This window comes from Notamacropus eugenii, chromosome 1 (assembly GCF_028372415.1).
Source record: "Notamacropus eugenii isolate mMacEug1 chromosome 1, mMacEug1.pri_v2, whole genome shotgun sequence".
Taxonomy (NCBI): Eukaryota; Metazoa; Chordata; class Mammalia; order Diprotodontia; family Macropodidae; genus Notamacropus; species Notamacropus eugenii.
In genome coordinates, this window is record NC_092872.1 from 137,611,582 (window position 1) to 137,631,081 (window position 19,500).

The window sequence follows — 19,500 nt, forward strand, 5'->3', positions numbered from 1 at the left end:
TATCTGTTTGGGATACAGTCCTAGAAGCCATATTGCTGGGTCAAAGAGTATGCACATTTTTGTAGCCCTTTGGGCATAGTTCCAAATCGCTCTCCAGAATGGTTGGATCAGCTCACAGCTCCACCAACAATGAATTAGTGTTCCAACTCTCCCACATCTTCTGTCACATTTATCACCTTCCTGTTTTGTCATGTTAGTCAGTCTGATAGGTGTGATGTATCTCAGAGTTGTTTGCATCTCTGTAATCAGTAGTGATTTAGAGCATTTTTTCATATGACTGTAGAAATCTTTAATTTCTTCCTCTGAAAACTGCCTGTTCATATCCTTTAACCATTTATCAATTGGGGAATGATTTGTATTCTTGTATATTTGACTCAGTTCTCTATATATTTTAGAAATGAGGCCTTTGTTACAGATACTAGTTGCAAAAATTCTTTCTCAGTTTTCTGTTTCCCTCCTAATCTTGGTTGCATTGTGTTTGGTTGTGCAAAAACTTTTCAGTTTAATGAAATCAAAATTATCCATTTCACACTTCATAATGCTTTCTATCTCTTGTTTAGTCAAAAATTCTTCCCTTCTCCATAAATCTGATAAAATACACTATTCCTTGCTCCACTAATTTGTTTTATAGTATCAATTTTTATACCTAGACCATGTAGCCATTTGGACTTTATTCTTGTGTACGGTGTCAGGCATTGGTCTTTGCCCAGTTTCTGCCACACTGTTATCCAATTTTCCCAGCAATTTTTGTTGAATAGTGAATTCTTATCCCAGAAGCTGGGGTTATAATGAATTATCATTATGCCATGGAAATCTTGAAATGACAAATTTCAGAGGAAACTGGGAAGACCTTTTTGAACTGATGCAGAATGACATGAACAAAAATAAGGGAATATAGTGATACAGTGATAACACTATATAGAAAAATGACTTTGAAAGACTTTAGAATTGATCAGTGCAATGATGAACCACAGTTGGTGTAATTGGCACCCTTTAAAAGAAAGTCACTGGCCGTAAAGTGGTTATATGATTATATGAACCACAAGTCCCAGTAATGAAGGTAAAACATGCCACTCACCTCCTGGAATAAGGTGATAAATTTAAACTGCAGAAAGAAGTCTGTATATCCAAACATGGCCAAAACATGGGAGTTAGCTTTGCCAGTCTTTGTAAATATATATTGAAGGTTTTTTAAAAAAAAAATTTACCTAGTGGGAGTGAACACATTGATACCAAAAAATAGTTATTTGAAATATAGTAAAAATGTGTCCAGATAAGAATATTCAGTAGTTTTAAGGTTAAAGGTCATGTAATTTCTTAATTTTTTTAGATGATGCTTTGTTTCCATTGCAAAATTTGAGTGAAACACTTTGCCTCTAATTTTCTTACTAATTCAACTTCTATACCTATTCTTTCCCCCCATGATTCTTCTACCAGTGGCTCATTCTCTTGTGTTAACTTGCAATTTTTAGAAGTTTAGAACCTTCAGGATTCTAAACCTCTGCTCTTTATAGTCTTTAAAAATTCATGATACTAAGTCACCATGTTTTCCTGGAAATAATTTATGAATTTGGCAAATGGATGAAAATTTTGACATGTACATAATTAAACTTTTAAGAACCATGTTTTCTTTTATGAGAATTCCCACATATATACACAGATATACATTCTGGTAATAACTTTTAAGTTTTGCCTCACTTCCTATTCCCAAAGTAAACCCTTTTTGCTTCCCATCTCAAGATAGCCATTCCTTATTTACCCCATTCCTTATTTACGAGGGATAAAAAAGTGTGTGTGAAGGGGTGTATGTTGGGGGGGCATGCAGTTGTAAAAACAGTTCAGCAGAACTAGACAGCAACTAAAAACATCCATACCCACAGTCTCTCAGCATTAAAGGGCTAGGAGGTACCTTATCTTATCTCTTTTTTAGGGGGCTAAGCTTGGTTATTTTAATTTCATAGCACTGAGTTTCTGTTGTTTTGGTTCTGTATACTTCATAGTCAGAGATTTAGAGCTGCAAAGGACTTTAAATCTAACCCTTTTTTATTACAAATGAGGAGACAGATATTGAGATTAAATGACTTGTTCAGAGGTTAAGTGATAGATTCAGCTAGTGAAATTCTGAGGAAGGGTTTAAATTCAGGTCTTCTTGATCCTAGGTCCGCACGCTATCCACTATGATATGTAACTTTTCCAGTTTCCCTAGCACTTGATTTTTGAGCTTTATTTTGTATCCTCAGTATTTAACACAGTGCCTGGCACGTAGAAGGCCCTTAATAAATGCTTGTGGACTTGATGTGACTTGACCCAACTGTTACTTCTCTTTACATCAATCCATGTAAATTTTTATGTGCTTTTTTTCACCATTTCTTAGAGCAGAGTGATATTCTAACACGTTCATGTACCACAACTTATTGAGTCATGCCCTACTTAGTGGGTGTTCCCCCCCCTTGTGTAGAAATTGCTGCTAGAAATATTTTGGTATAATTGGCATCCTTTAAAAAAAAAAAAATCACTGGCCACAAAGTGGTTGTATGATTAGCAGTAGGATTTCTGGGTCAAAAAGAGTATGGATATTTTAATAATTGTTTTCACATAATTCCAAATTGATTGCCCGACTGATTGGACTATTAGTTCTACAGAAGGTATGAAGTGCTATAAATGAGGTGACACCAAAGTGCTTTGAGGACTTAAAAGAGGTAATATGACATAGTTTTAGAGGCAGCTAGATGGGGCAATGGATACAGTACTTGACTTGGAGTCAGAAAGAACTGAGTTAAAATCTAGCATTAGTCACTTCACAGCATTGTGACCTTGGGCAAGTCACTTAACCTTTGCCTCAATTTCCTCATCTGTAACTCGGAGACAATCCATGATTGTTGTGCGGATCAAATGATAGAATATTTGTAAACCTCTTAGCAGAGTGCCTGGCATATATTAATCCAATTTTTATACCTGTAAATTTATACCTGTGAAAAATATCCATTTTTCTTCCCTCCCTTCCTCTTCATTGTTATTACTTCCCTGTACGCTCTGTCATCCAACCAGTCCAGCCTCTTTTCCTCATATATAACTCTCTTCCCCTTAGTGTGCCTTTCCACTCACTTTTTTCCATTTTTGGCATATACTCCCAGCTTTAGAGCTCCGTCTCACAGATTCCCTCTTTTCCATTAAAGATACAGTTTAATCACCATTTTTTAAACTAATCTCACCACTTTTAGTACCCTCTTTCCCAAACCATCTTGTATTTAAACTGCTTTATGTTTATTCCCTTTAAACTTATGCTTTATATGCTCCTATATGTTTATTTTCTATCCTTTTAGGAATATAAGCACATGATAGCTGGAAATTGCTTCATTCTTTGTGCTTGTATCTAGTGCCTAGTATAGTGCCTGGCACAAAATGGATTTTAATAAATGTTTATTGGTTGATTAACCACTTTTCTATTCTATTGAGGAATGGCTTTTTGGTCTACTACGTTTTTAGTTGCCTATATTTTTGTTATCAGACTACTCTGAGAGATATATGATAGAAAGATTCATCCTCCCGTAAATTGCTTTTCTTCTTATCCTAATTGCATTATTTTGATTGTGCAAATGCTTTTCAATATAAACAGTGGTCCTTTCATCTTTTGTGAATACCTCTGTTCCTCATTTAGTTACGAATTCACCAAGTCAGCATTGCTGTGGAAGGTATCTGATTTGTTTCTATTATGATTTTTTAAATTTTATGATCTTCAGTATTGTCTTTTGCTTTTTTTATCCCTAGTGCTTGGCGCAGTGCCTAGCCTAGCACATAATAGGTGCTTAATAAATGTTGTAATGAATTGTATATGTTAATGTATATTGATCTGACACTAAATTTTCCTTGATTGCTTTACAGTTTTCCCCAAAATAATTTTCAGATAGGACTAGTTACCCAGGTAACTGTGTTTGGTAGTTTGTGGAATATGGGTTGTTGAATTACATTGTTTCTGATTCTTTCCCACTTTATGTTTTTTAAACATCTAGATTAACATGAAATAATATAACATGTCATTTATCAAAGACAACTCTTCTATCACATATAGAAACCTCTAGAAGAACATGTTACAAGTGGTCCAGAACTGCTAAGGAAAAAACGTGCTGCTTCAGCTGAAAAAAATACCTGTCAGCTTTATATTCAGACAGATCATCTATTCTTTAAACACTATGGAACACGGGAAGCTGTGATTGCTCAGGTATTTATTAGGATAATGACATTGAATCAGAGGAGTTTTTAAAGCATGCTAATGTGATTTTTAAAAATTTGAAGCGTTTTTAACTTTTTATTTGCAAAAAAGATACATAATCAGTTTCTAAGATATTCGTATTTGGGTGTCATCTATTCTCAAAATTTCTGGCATATGATTCAGTATTATAATGTTCATATCTCATTTTTCATTAAGAATATTGTTATATTTTAGTACTGCGTGTCAGGACACCATTCAGTGACACTGGTCTCCTTCTCTTCTTTGAATGAGACGCTCCACTTTTGCTTCTGGGCATATTCCTTGGTTATCTTCTGTTCCTGAAATGCTTTCTTTCCTCATCTCAATGTTGTGGCTTCTTCAGGTCTTAACAAGAAGTCTTTCCTAGTCTTTCTTAATGTTATGACCTGTTAATGCTGAGATTAATCCCATTTTATCCTGTCTAAATCTTGTTTGTACATAGTTATTCACATGTTTTCTCCCTCATTAGGCTGTGAGCCCTTCGATAGTGGGGACTTTTTTTCCCTTTTCCTTTTAATCTTAGTCACTTAACACAGTGCTTGGCACAAAGTAGATACTGAACAAATGTTTATTGACTGACTCACTTTTGAATCATGGCAACCTGTTGGGAAGGTTTAAGTAAATGAGCTTGGAACATCTAGAAATATAGTTGTGATTGTTGCCAGAAGTACCAGACAGTTTTATCAGGTGAAGTGTTAGAGACTTCATATACTTGTATATCTGGAAATCGTTTTGTCATCTTTTTTTGTTGTCCATACGAACAAGATAAGTGTCATGTTGGTTATTTGATCATGGTGGATTGAAAATGGCTTAATGATGGAACCCAAAAACAACCCCACTGATGGAACCCCGAAAGAAATAATCATTATGGATTGATGTCATTTTAGAGGGAGTTTTTTGATGTATCATGTAATGAAATAGAAGTAAATGTAAAGTTATACATTTGGGTTAAAAAAAATTAGCTTCAAGTGTACTAAAGGAGGCATGGTTAGATAATGGTGTATGTGAAAGATATCTAAATTTTTAGTGAACTAAATATGAGTCATTTGTGTAAAACAGTGTGACAGTGAAAAGTTAATAAAATCCTTGGCTGTATTAGATGCCTAGTATTATTGAGAAAAAGCAAGTAGTGATGAATCTTATCTGCAATTTTCCTATTTCCTCCATTAGTTCACTTCACAACCCATTCATGCCTTCCCGTGCCAAGTCTTGTCCATATCCTTCCATAATTCTTTCAGAGGGGATTCACTTAACTTGCTAGGGACTTCTTGATATTTCTTGGATATGGTGAAACGCACATGTCTATATCTCCTCTTTTTTGATCATATATCTCTCTGATGTTGTCTATTACTTTATTTTATAGCACTTCTCTGGTAATGTGGTGCAGCCTATCCAGATTTACCATGGGATTCTCCATTGCTTTTTAAATTTAATTCTTCAGACACTGTGATATGAAGATATATTAAAGTTAGTAAAGTAGGCCTTCATGTCAGGGAAAAGCTTGGAATCATTAAAAGCATTACACAGATTTCCAAAGGCAATCCATCCTGCTCCTCTGTTTAATTCTGGGAATAGTTGCACCCTCCTAGCTTTCTGTATGATCTGAATAAGAGGCATTCCTCATACTTGAGTTTTTCTTTTGTGAATAGTTAGGCTTAACTCCTATGTGTGGTGTTAGATCTCAAGAAGTTCTGAAGTTGGGGGGGGGGGCAAAGAATTAGAAATTGAGGGGATGTCTTATCGATTGGGGAATGGCTGAACAAACTGTGGTATGTGATTATGATGGAATATTATTGTATAATAAGAAATGATGTGCTGAATGCTTTCAGATAAACCTGGAAAGACTTATGCAAAGTGAAATGTACTGTGTATAAAGTAATAGTAAGATGACCAGCTGTGAATGACTTAGCTGTTCTCAGCAATGCAGTGATCCAAGACAACTCTGAAGGACTTGGAATGAAAAATGCTGTCCATCTCCAGAGAAGGAACTGATGGTGTCTGAATACAGTTTGAAACATACTTTTTTTTTACTCTATTTTTCTTGACTTTTTTTTTTGTCCCTTTTCTTTCATAACATGATTATTATGGATGTTTGTATGACTACATGTATAACATCAAACTGCTTGCCTTCTTAGTTGAGGGGTTGTAGGGAGGGAGAAAGGAAGAGAATTTGCAGCTCATAGTTTTAAAAATGAGGGTTAAAAATTATTTTTACATGTAACTGAGGAAAAATAAAATAATACTAAAATAAGCTTTAAGGTGCTAAAAAAAGTTCTGAAATGTTCGCAATTTAATATGATCAGTTTATCATCTGTAAATAGGGATATCTAAAAGCCACCTTTTATTTGGATTCTGGGCTCAATATCTTCCATGACTTTGGAAGATAATTTTGAACATAAATTTTTGTTATTTGCTTCTCTTGGTATTTGTAATCCAAAGATCAGACAAAATTTTCTCAGCTGTTCGTGTTTTTTTAATAGTATATTATTTTTTCTGAATTAAATGTAAAGACAATTTTAACATTCATTTATTTTAAAATTTCGACTTCTGAATTTTCTTTCTTTTTCTCATCTCTACACCTTCCTGAGATGGTAAGCGATTTGGTATAGGTTATACATGTGCAGTCATTTGGTTAAGGGACTTAACGCAATTTTAAAATATACATGGGCAACACCTGTTTGGAAAAGAAGCTTTTTACTGTGATGAATCAAATTCTCTCTCTCTTTTTTTTAAGTGGGCAGCAAACAATAAGCTCAGTGGGATCTTATAGTCTTCATTAGTCAGTTACGTGATTTTTAAGATATATTATCTGATTTAGCATGTCATTTAAAAACTTTACCTTTTCCTTTCATATATTTTCATGAAGGAAGTTATTAATAAATGTATGTAGATCGTTCTCAGAAAAATGTTTTATGATAATGGGAAGTTAGGTATGGAGGTCAAAAGTTATTGATATTGTCTCTGTTGTCCTTTTTTCAGTAATAATTAGATCCCTGATATTTCTATATATTTGGTATCATTCCCTTTTTCAAATACCTTGAGAATTGATCCTCAGTGTCCTCATAATTGTCACTTTTGGTATAGACTTTATTTTTCTAGTGTATCTCCTCTTGTGGTCTTTCTAGTACCCTTTCTAATTCTTCATGTGTCATATCAGGAATTTGGCTATTCGAGTCCAAATTTGATGTCTTCACTATTATCCTTTGTTAGAGAAATTTTGATAGATCTTTCCCATTTTTCTATTTGTCCTTTCAGCTTTACTCCTTAAGTAATGTAAGGATGGGCCCATTTAATTGGGGCTCTTATCCAACTTCATGTAAAAGTATTTTTCCCTCCACTCCTTCATATTTTATGTGGTAATAATAATGATAATCTTCCACTATCTTTTTCAATAAGATTTTAAAAACTACTTATTTCCTAGAAATGGCTAGAAAAAGATTCATCCCATCCTTTCTTTATTAAATACTTGTTTGTAAGGGGAGAGAAAAACCAAAACGCAATATAGTGGCTGTAGCAGACACTGTATTTGGCATTTTGCCCTAGTAATCCTTTACCTCATTTTTATATAGAAGATGTGTTTTATTATTTGTTTCTTTGGGATAATAATTGTTTTTTTCAATTACTCAGAGTTCAGCCAACTTTCAGTAATCTTACAGCTTTTCACTATTGACTCTGTGTATCTGTTTCTTTGGTTCTTTGTGTTTCTGTATATCTCTAAATTTCTCATGTTGTTATTTCTTTGCTGTATTATGTTACATTTCACGTACCATAGTTTTTCCAGTCTTTATTCAATTGATGAGCATTTGTTTTATGTCTTTTTCTTTTTTGCTACCACAAAGAGTGTTGGTCTTTCCTACAATTTAACAAATGAGTTTATATTCTAAATTATTCTTGCTCTAAGCTGTTAATTCTTTCTGCTTATGCCAAAGGTCAGATGTTTTCTAGTAGAGGCTCTTTTGGTTTCTTCTTTGTGATAGTTGGTTTACAGCAGTTAAATACCTACCACATTCTCATCAAATGATTTTTTAGTCTCTATGAGTTTGTGATATGCAATTCCCTGTACTCTGTGATATGCAGTTCCCTGCATTCCAGCACAGTTGGGACCTGAGGGGCAGCATGATTTATTAGAAACAACCCCAGAAATTAGGAGATGTGTTTAGTTTCTGGCTTTGGTACAAACTGGATGGATGGCCTTCATCAGGGCTCATAGCCTATCTTTACCTTTATTTTTTCACCTGTAAAATGAGAGCATTCCTCTCAACTCAAAAATTCTGATTCAGAGTCATTTTATACTTCTTTTCTGGTTCCTCTATTAAATGTTTCTCCCTTGTAGAGAAAAAGGCCTTGGGCTCTTGTATTATGGTATGTAACTCACAAGTATCTTTTCATTTTCTCACTCAGTCTCGAAAACTGGAAAATAAAGATGTTTACTTGGAAAGTAGATTTTAATAGGCTTCTTCTTTTATAGCTGAAATTTTTTGCTTTTCTACACCCAGATATCCAGTCATGTGAAAGCTATTGATACCATATACCAATCCACAGACTTCTCTGGAATCCGTAACATCAGTTTCATGGTGAAACGAATAAGGGTAAGGAATTTTCCAAAAATTACTGACCTTTTTTATTTTGAAAAATAATTTATCTTTGGGGTTGGAAAGAAATGATTAATTTGTTTGAAATTTACTTGATGTTTTTGCATGGAATAGTTTTTGAGTCATTGGGAAATCTATCCTTCTGTGATAAAAGATACAGTTTTTAAAGAGCCAGTAGAAAGTGAATTTCTTGCAGGTAGTGACAGTACAGTTTTGAGAAAACAGTGTAATCTTATTAATATAATATTACAAAGAATCCTGGGTTTGGAGTTGGAGGATCTAGGTTCAGATCCTAGTTCTATCAACAATAAGGGCGTTGCCTTTGGATTCAGAAAGACCTAGGTTCAAGTTTCATCTCTTGACCCTTGATAAGTCATTTAACTCTCTCAATGCCTTAATACCTCTCAATTTTAAGAATAAAAGTTGCAGAGAAGGGGTACATCTGTTTCAATGTACAGGAAATTCTTTATCTGGAATTTCCTACCCTGTTAAATCACTGGTTTGGTCTCATCTGACTCCTAGCAGCTAGGACAGTTCTTTAGTTTCTTTTGTATCATAGGTACATAATAAATGTTTACTGATTTGAATTGAATCTAAAATCTGTAGGAATATAATTTATGCCATGGATTAAGAAATTAGTTGTCTATTTTCAGGGTATCACAATTAAAAAAAAAACCCAAGCCATTTTCAGTTTCTGTAGGTGCTTTTCCTTGATACTTTCCCTTCTCAGTTCTTTTCTCTTAAGATTTTGCTCAAGTTTTACACTGTTTTAGCCAGAATTAGAGTAACTATTTTAATATATAACTATTAGCTGTGTAATTACTTAATTACTGGGCAAATTGAGCCAGATTACTTTGATATTGTAATAAATAATGGAATATTAAAGATAGTCCTGACTTTTAAAAATCCTAAATTTATGAACTAGACAAATTATATGATAGAGTATTTGTTTCACAAAAGTGACCCTCAAGGTTTTATAAACCAGAGAAATTTAACTTGTAGTTCATGAACTTATTTAAAAAATATTTTTATAGTTGTATTTAAATATAATTAGTTTCCTTTGTTGTAATCCTGCATGTATATTTTGCTTTGTGAATTTGAAAATATTCATCAGACTAGCAGAGGGACGTATAACGCACAAAAGGTTAAAAAAAAACCCTAGTTTAAATATTGCGTATGCTAATGTCATTAAAGCATGGTTTGTGGTATGAAAAGGTAATTTATGCTTTTTCATGAGCAGTCTAAATTAAAAAATCGAATAAAACACTTGAGTTTCTTATAACAAGTATTGAGGAGAGATTATTTTATATTTAGACTATGCAGTTAGAAAAATACTGTATACTTCTATATATAATATTTTCCTGGCTTCTGTTAGTTTTTGCTTTTGTTAGTTCTGACTGTACGTGAATGATAGTTTTCTTGTTTTGACTATCCATGGAAAAACACCAAAAAAATCATGTGACAATGTCAGATGAAATGTACGTCTCTATTAGAGGAGTGAAATGACAAGAATTTAAAAATTGGACTGCCCATATAATATTTAGTGAAATCTGATTTAAATTGAAAATGTTTTGTATTGTGAAGCAGTAGTCCTTGAATATAAATCAGAAAAGTATATTTTGCCCAGTTTTTTTGATGGTTTTATTGCTTTTATCACATAGTGCCTGCTATGGATGATGTTTTCTGTATTGCTAATATGAGAAAATTGTTTAAAAACATGTAATCAGACTGTTAAAAATATCCTCCATTCTGGGACAGGCATCCAGGCAAAAACAGAGGAAAACTGATCTTTGTAGATGAAGTTGTGAGGCAACACTGTATATAAGTGTAGGTGAATCCTGTAAACAAATGGCTTCTAGCTTATGTATGCTACAGCTCATAGTCTTCTGTTATATACGCCCAAGTGTGTGTTCTGTGATGTCATTAATTAATGTTAAACAACTATAACAAATTATGTTTTAACATTTAATGAGTAAACCTGACGTGTACAGAGCTTTTGCTGTGTAGTACAACGGAAGTCAAAGCAGTTATATTGGATTCTCTGATTTAGGGAGCATCAAATTGCTATAGAGATGAATTAAATGGGCAGAGAGCACTTTGCTGTAAGCTCCATAGGGCTAGCAATGGGTGTACTCTACTGATTATGGCTTAATATATGTTTATTGATTAATGACTGATTGAGTATGAAGAGTGAAGGACATAGTCTAGCAGCTGGTATTTTAAAACCTCTGAGGCTTTTATTCATACATTGATCCATATAGTCAGTGAGTTAATCCCTCCCTTTATCAAAATACTACATCAGAATAAGGCTCATCATTCCCTTTATCCCCATTAAGTAGTCTTAGAGGGACCATGTTAGTATTTTATTCCTTTTTTTTTTTTTTTTTAAGATTGGTAAGGGTTTTGAATTTAGCCAGACTATATGACCTTGATACTTGAAAGAATTTAACTTCTTATCAGTGAGAACATTTCCACCATTTGTGGAAATCACACTTCATCTATGCTGTCTCATGACATATATTTCTGTCTATGTTTTTCCACAGAGGGTCTAACACTGAAGATCTTTTTCTGGGTCTTTTAATATTTTGTGGATATTAAAATAAAATTTGGACTAAACATGTTATTTCTTGGCCAGTTCACTTTCTTTTCCAATTTTTTTCATAAATGATGTATTTTGTCCTTCAGTGCAAGTTGTCTTTGGAAACATACCTCACCCTATTTATACCCACTACGAATGAGAGTTTCCATTGTCCTTTGTTCACCTGCATCTTTTATTCTTCAGAAATCATTTGTTACATGATTTCTTATATGAGGGAATATTCTTTCACATTTTCTACTCAGCTCTGGTCTTTTCATTAGAAACATTTGAAGACCTTTATTCCATTAAATGTCCATGTTGTTTTCCCTGAAGGATTATACTAAGCTTTTCAGGGTAAGTTATTCTTGGTTGTAAACCCGTTATCTTTTGCCTTTTGGAACATTGTATTCTAAGCTCTTTATAGCTTAGATTGGATTTCTTGATGGTTATTTGGCCAGGTATAATTTTTAACTTTTACCTGGAATTGATATATTAGAGCTTATTTACCTTTCTAGTGTCATTTTAACATAGGTTAAACGTCTCAAAAAATGGTGATGGTCATCATTTAAAAATTTTATCTCCTGATTTTTAAGTGTCAACATAATTACATAGGTTTGGTTGAATTTATTTGAAGTACATCTACAATTTCCCCATCTTTATCTTTCTCTCACCTTTATCCTTTTCATTTTTTATCATGAGCTTTATTGTAATTAGTTGATGGTCCAGAAGTACACAACTACTTTCAGATATAATTCCCAAGTCAGTAACCAGATCATATCTGTAGAAAAGTATTTAGGTTGACATGGGTCCTGCCCACATAGTATTATTTTTCAAGTTCTCATAATTTGCTAGGTAAGCAGTGCTTTAGAAAAAACCTTTCTAGCTTATCTAGAGAGTAAAAAAAATACCTTTGACTTTCATGTAACAATTAAAATAGAACCCAGTAAAAGTAGTAGGAGTTAGAGGCTAGCTCAAGACATGATGGAAGGTAGGAGAAACTAGAAGAAACTTGTTGAATTTAGATTCTGACTATCTACTCATTCTCTGAGAAAATACTCTTGGTTAAGAGTGAAAGTACATTGAAACTACAAGGAAAATTTAAATTTCTCAAGGATTCAGAGGAAGAGAACTCTGTTAGGATTAGAAAGTATTTGGGTGGCTATATTAGCACTAAAAATTGAGAAAACTGGCTTCTCAATTGAATAAAGCCATGCTATATTTTCTTATAGTACTTCTTATAGTATTTTCTTATAATTATAAGAAGTTATAATTGTGAACAAATAATATTCTAGGTTTTATTAGTCTAGGTTTTATTAGTTTTATTAGTCATTTATTATTAGTTATATAACTATTATTATAAATAAATAATATTTATTATAAATATTATGATATTTATAATATTATTTATATTATTATAATATTATCCAGAGCATTTTTGGTTTAAGTTGGGAGAACTAGATCGCTGAGGCAGAAGCTAGAGTTTCTATAAATAAGATCCCCCCCCCCATGCCTCAGCCTTTCTTGGAGGCAAGGAACTCTTACATAGACAAATTTGGATAAGTATTTTAAAAGTGGTTCTGTTTGCTTGCACAAATCCAGTGACAATGTCTTAACTCGGCCTCAGAAGATGCTAAATTTCAACTACTATGGACACTCTACCACCGATATCAATGAATACTTTAGTAGAGAGGTGTCAAATACATGACCTGTGGGCTGTATGCAGTCTACAGCACTCCTCTGTGTTGTGCAGCGGGAGCCGGATTAAAATGTAATTGAGAAATATTTGACAAAATAAATAAAATTACAATAAAACATAGATAATATTAATAATATGGTTTTCTAAGTTGGCATGTAGCCCAAAGAAATCTTTATATACTGGTTTAATAGCCTCTGTTTCTGAATTTGGTACCAACACTCTAGTAAATATATTTTTATGGGTTGTTGTCTAAAAAAACCCCATCACCTGATGGTCCTGTATTTTGGTTATTTCTCTCTCCAAAACTAGCTAGAGCAACCTTGTATTTAAAGCCCTTCTCCCTTTGTCAAATAAGCTATTCTCATATAGTCTTTAAAAACTAGGTTCGCTTGTGTGTCACCATGTGGCATCAGGGTTTCACTTGATTAGAAAGGTCATAGCTTCATAGGATCGTGAATTTAGAACTAGAAGAGACCTTAGTGGCCATCTATTTCAACCTCTTCGTTTTATAGGTGAGGAAACTGTCCCAGAGTTGAGTAATTTGCCTGGAGTCACACAGGTGATAACTTACATGGATGAAATTTGAGCCCAGCTCCTCTTAACTCCAGACCTATTGATGTTTTTCTACTGTATCACACTAAAGTCAGTTGAGAAACTTAACAGGACTTCAGTTTTAATTGTTTATTTATTTTCATATTTAGATAAACACAACTGCTGATGAAAAAGACTCAACAAATCCTTTCCGCTTTCCTAATATTGGTGTGGAGAAGTTCCTGGAATTGAACTCTGAACAAAATCATGATGATTATTGTTTGGCCTATGTCTTCACAGATCGAGACTTTGATGATGGTGTTCTAGGTCTGGCTTGGGTTGGAGCACCTTCAGGTAGCTTACCTATCTATGTCTTTGATTTTTAAAATTTAATTTGGTTAATATGGATTAGGCAGTATTCGTAAACCTTGTGTAAGTTAAATTAGTAAAAAAAAAATTGTTTCACAGTTATTTCCACAGTACAGATGTTTAGGTGTATTGCTTTCCATTTGTTTAGGAAAACGACATTTCATGATTCTCCTTATTGGTAATGCCCATCCCATACTCTCAAATCTGATAATGTTTATTTTGAATAGATTTTATTTATTTGTCATGAACATAGTGTTTTCCTTCTCTGTCTACCTTCATCCTGACAAATAAAATACATTTCTTTGAGGGACATCTCACTTTCATATTTGCATTTTGTATTTCTATTTGTAGTGTAATGCCTGGCACATAGTAAACAGTGTAAGTACTTGCTCATCAGTCAGTTAATTGAATATACATTTATTATTATTATTATTTAAATGATTTGGTATTTGCTCTAGAAACAAACCTAGAACTGGAAGAGAACTTGAATACTATTTAGTCTAGTGCCTTCTGTGTGAATAATCTAAACTCTTTTTTTCCTCTTTATTAGTTAATAAATATTTATTTTCTGTATCACTTCAAATATGTCCCCAGTTTTATTTAAAACTAGTGATTTCTTATCTGCCATAAAACGTATTATTATACACATTTTTTGCTTTCAAAGTTTAATTTTCTGCTATGAATATTTGGGGTCTTCTCTTTTTGACCTCCTTGAAAGTAGAATATGTACCTAACCAATGTACTCTCTGGATCAAAGAGTACGGACATTTTAGGCACTTTTTAATAGCGTAATTCCCAATTACTTTTCTGAATGGTGTTTGTCTAGCTCCTCTGTTAAAGACTATTCTCCCTATCCATTCATCTAATTTGTGGAATCTGAGGTGATAGTTCAGAATTGTTTTGCGTTTTTTATTAATGATTTCTCAGTCTTTTCATAGGGTTAATAGTTTGCGGTTTCTTTTGAGAGCTGTTTGTTCCTATCCTTTGGTCACTTAAACATTGGTGAGTGGCTGTTGATCTTAGGTTAGATGTGTGTTAATTTCCTATCAGTTTTGGTTATCTGATGCAAAGATTCTTCTTCCAATCAGGCACACTTATTTTTATTAATTCTATCTAAAGATTTTCAATAAAATATTACTAAAAATCGACCTTTTCATTAATTGGAGTAATATTTTTAAAGTTTTCCTTTTTGATAGTTTTTAGCATTTACTTTTGAGAAGGAGGTTGGTGGATAACATGAATTTATAATGTCACAATTGTGTAATTTCTTCCAGCCCCATTCAGAAATATATGAATAGGATTAAATGAGGTTTTATGAGGGTGATAGGATAAGGGGTCGAAGTTTTTGGGAGTAGAGGACAGTATGTAGTTAAAATAACTAGCTGTGGGGTTGAGACTGGATAGGGAGAAAAGTGAAGTTAGATCAGGGTAATGCTCTGAGAAATACTGAGTGGCAGAGGGATTAAAGGTCTCAAAGGCAAAAATAGATTTAGGAGGGCTGAGGTGTAGGGAAGAGATTGAATGAAAGGAAGTTGTCTTCAGATAGAAGAATGTTATAGTTTTTGATTAAGGAAATTGGAACACTTGTATGGCTGACTCATAGTGAGGGACTAAGGTCATGGATTATAAGGATAATAGCATAAACCTTTCGTTCATCAAAAAAACTCCCAAAAACCATTCTCTCTCTGTCTCTGTCTGTCTGTCTCTCCCCCTCCCTTCCTCCCTCCCTCCCCCTCCCTTCCTCCCTCCCTCTCCCTGTCCTTTTCACTCTCCCTCCCTCCTTCCTACCCTCTTTCTTACTTCAAGTTCCAGTTTCACTTCAGGCAAGACATATCTTTTAAAGGTTAGTAGAAATATATCAAGAAATCTGAAAAGACACTGAAACCTTTAATTTGAAATTAAAAAATGAAATTCTGAAACTGGACAAGACTTGAGGAATAAGTACGGCAAAAGCAAGGGAACCAAAAGAGCATTCTGCCATTTGAATTTAACTGGGTGTTGTAGGTCTCTTAAATAAAGCTCAGTTTTTGTCTGAGCATAAGAAGACTAGATCCATTGCTTATCTAAACTTTGTAATGCTTCTAGTACCGCACGCAATGCTCTGTGTATAATGAGCACTTCACAAATATCTGTTAAATAAATGTCTATGCAATTTTCTTGAGACCTTGTCATATATTATTGGGTGATTTCTTTCATTATACTCTGATTTCTGAGATACTAATAGCTCTGCTCAACTTAGTAGCTTTCATTTTCTTTAACTGATTCTTTGATAAAAGTGATAAAATAGGTATAACTTATGGGGGTTACTGCTTGCTAATTCTCTGTTGATTCTAAGTCATTGGTGTAAATAACTAGGTGATTATGGGGAGACTTTTTTGAAAGCTTTCAATCTATGTATCTTAGAATTGTAGTTTGAATTTATATAGTAAGGTTGAGGGGGGTGTTCACATGGGTGTTGTGTGCTTGGTAACTTATCTAGACAAGTATCCTGGAGGAGGAGCTTTTTAATCAGTCAGTAAAATCTTCAGTGAAATAGAGTGGAATTATGTCAATAGAAGACCACAGTCTGTAGATTAGTTACACATGCATCATGAGAACAAACGAGTAATGTAACTGTTAGCACATCAAAAAGATAGTTATGGAAACTAAGGTATTTTGAATTATCATTGTTTATTCTTGTTTCCTAAGACTAAGTGTTCTTTAATATTCATTAATATACTAAGGTAGAGGATTGGTAGTACCAGTTAGGTTATATAGCTGAGAAAAGAGAAACTGTTTTATTGATTTGTTGATCATGGGTAGCTATCACTGTCTTGTTGTGGCAAAGAACCATACATAGCTCAATAAGTTGCTTTCCCATGCAGGGTTACACAGAACAGACAAATCAGGGTGGAGAATTCTGGCAAAAGGTGATGATCCACTGGAGAAGGAAATGGTAAACCACTGTGGTATCTTTGCCAAGAAACCCTATGGACAGCATTAAAATCAGATAAAAGACACGACACTGAAAGATGAGACCCTCAGGTTGGAAGGTGTCCAACATGCTAGAGTAGAAGAGTGGAGGACAACTACAGGTCACTGCAGTGTTAATGAAGTGGCTAGGCCAATGCCAAAAGGAAGCTTAGCTGTGGATATTGTCTAGTGATGAAAGGAAAGTCCAATGCTGTCAAGATCAATATTGCATGGGAACTGGGAATGTTGTAAGATCTATGAACCAAGGTAAGCTGAATGTGGTCAAACAGGAGATGGATAGTCAGATAGAACATGGAAAGATTAAACATCACCATCTTGGGTGTTAGTAAATTTAAATGCATAGAAATTGATCATTACATGTATTACTGTGGGCAAGAATTCCTTAGAAAAAATGGAGTAGTCCTCATAGTCAATAAAAGGGAAAAGTAGTACTGAAGTATGATCTCAAAGATGACCAAATGATACCTGTTTGCATCTGAGGCAAACCATTCAACATCACAGTAAAACAAGCTTGTTCCAACTACTGATGGCGAAAAGTCCAAAATTGGTTAGTTCTATGAAGACTTATAACAACTCAGAAATAACACCAAAAAAAAAGATGTCACATTCATCGTTAGGGGATTGCAATGCTACAGTCGGAAATGAAAAGATAATTGGAATAACAGACAAGTTTGGCTTCGGAAACAAAATGAAGTAGGCAGAGAGTAATAGTGTTTTGTCAAGGTAAATTACTGGTCATAACACACACTCTTAGATTGCCTGAAAGCAGTCTAAAAAGCAGCTCTATATGTGGACATCACTGAATGGTCAATTTTGAAATCATTGATTATATACTTTGCAGCAGAAAGTGGAGATGCTCTATATAAGCAAGACCTGGAGCTGACTATGGCACACATCATGAGATTTTTATTGGAAAATTCAGATTAAATTGAACAAAGTATGGAAAACCATCGAACTGTATATATATGACCTAAATAACATCCCTTATAAATATGAAGTAGAAGTGATGGATGGATTCAAGGGAGTAGATCTGCTAGATAAGAGTGCCTGAAGAACTATGCACTAGTGTTTACAACATTGTATTGGAGGCAGCAACAAAAAAAATTTCAAAGAAAAAGAAGAGCAATAAAGCAAAATGGCTGCAATGAAGCTTTACAAACAGCTGAGGAAAGAAGGAGAGTGAAAGGTGAAAGAGAAGAGGAAAGATGTCCCCAACTGAAGACAGAATTCTGGAAAATAGCTAGAAGAGATAAAGAAGGTTTTCTAAAATGAACAGTTCAGGAAAATAGAAGAAAACAGTAGAATGAGAGACTAGAGATCTCTTCATTTAGAGACGGCAGTCAGGTGGAGACAGAGACGCTTCTGGAAGAACCATCATGGTGGCCACCCAAGGAGAGCCCCAAGTGCAGTTCAAACTTGTATTAGTTGGAGATGGAGGTACTGGGAAAACCACATTTGTAAAATGTCATTGACTGGTAAATTTGAGAAGAAGTATGTAGCCAGCCTGGGTGTTGGTCCATTCTCTTGTGTTCCATACTAATAGAGGTGTCGTATTCCACCTGTGAAATACAACTGGCCAAGAGAAATTTGGTAGTCTGAGAGATGGTTATTACATCCAAGCTCAGCGTACTTTGATAATATTTGATGTAACATCAAGAGTTACTTACAAGAATGTACCTAAGTGGCATAGAAATCTGGTACAAGTATGTGAAAATATCCTTAGAGTGTTGTGTGGCAACAGAGTGGATACTAAGGATAGAAAAGTCAAGGTGAAATCAGTTGTCTTCCATAGGAAGAAGAATCTCCCTATGATATCTCAGTCAAAAGTAGTCAAAAGTAATTACATCTTTGAGAAGCCCTTCCTTTGGCTTTCCAGAAAACTTATTGTAGACCCTAATTTGGAGTTTGTTACCATGTCTGCTCTTGCACCTCCAGAGTTATTCATGGATCTAACACTGGCAGCACAGTATGAGCAAGACTTTCAGATTGCTCAGACAGCTGTGCTCCCTTACGATGAAGAGAGTGAAGCTAGAGCCCAGTGTCAGAAGTCTAGTTTTATAGGCAACTGCCCTGTGATTTCAGTGGTGTAGTGTGTTTGTCATTTTATTATATAGCTGAACAGAACATGTGCTTAATGTTTGGGTTGCTGAAGGAAATGAATGGACTTTGGAGTGAATGTGACAGTTTAAAAAAATATAATACGTATTATTTAGCTGTTTTGGACTGCAGTTCTGTCCCCTTAAGTTTCAAATCTAAGACTGCTGTAGTCCCATCACAATATTCAGTGGTGAATCTTGTTTGTTACTGTCATTTCCATTCCTTTTTTTATTTAGATCATGATAAAGTTGTATTTCAAATACCTTTAAAAAAAAAGAAAATTAGAGATGTCAGGGGAACATTTCATGTAAAAATGGTAGATTAAGAAGAGGTAGCAAGAATGCATGGTAGAACTATATAAGAAAGATCTTCACATAATCACAGTGATATGGTTACTGATCTACAGCTGGACATT

The 19,500-nt window shown here is 34.1% G+C and overlaps 1 protein-coding gene across 1 annotated transcript in view; it reads left to right on the forward strand.

The window, feature by feature from the left end:
* Nucleotides 1-19,500, forward strand: part of ADAM10 (ADAM metallopeptidase domain 10) — a 141,123-nt gene that overhangs the window by 87,132 nt on the left and 34,491 nt on the right. Inside the window, exons 6-8 of the mRNA XM_072615682.1 lie at nt 4,070-4,219; nt 8,746-8,838; nt 13,817-14,000. Coding sequence (XP_072471783.1) covers nt 4,070-4,219; nt 8,746-8,838; nt 13,817-14,000 — 427 coding nt within the window. The remainder of the gene's footprint in view (nt 1-4,069; nt 4,220-8,745; nt 8,839-13,816; nt 14,001-19,500) is intronic.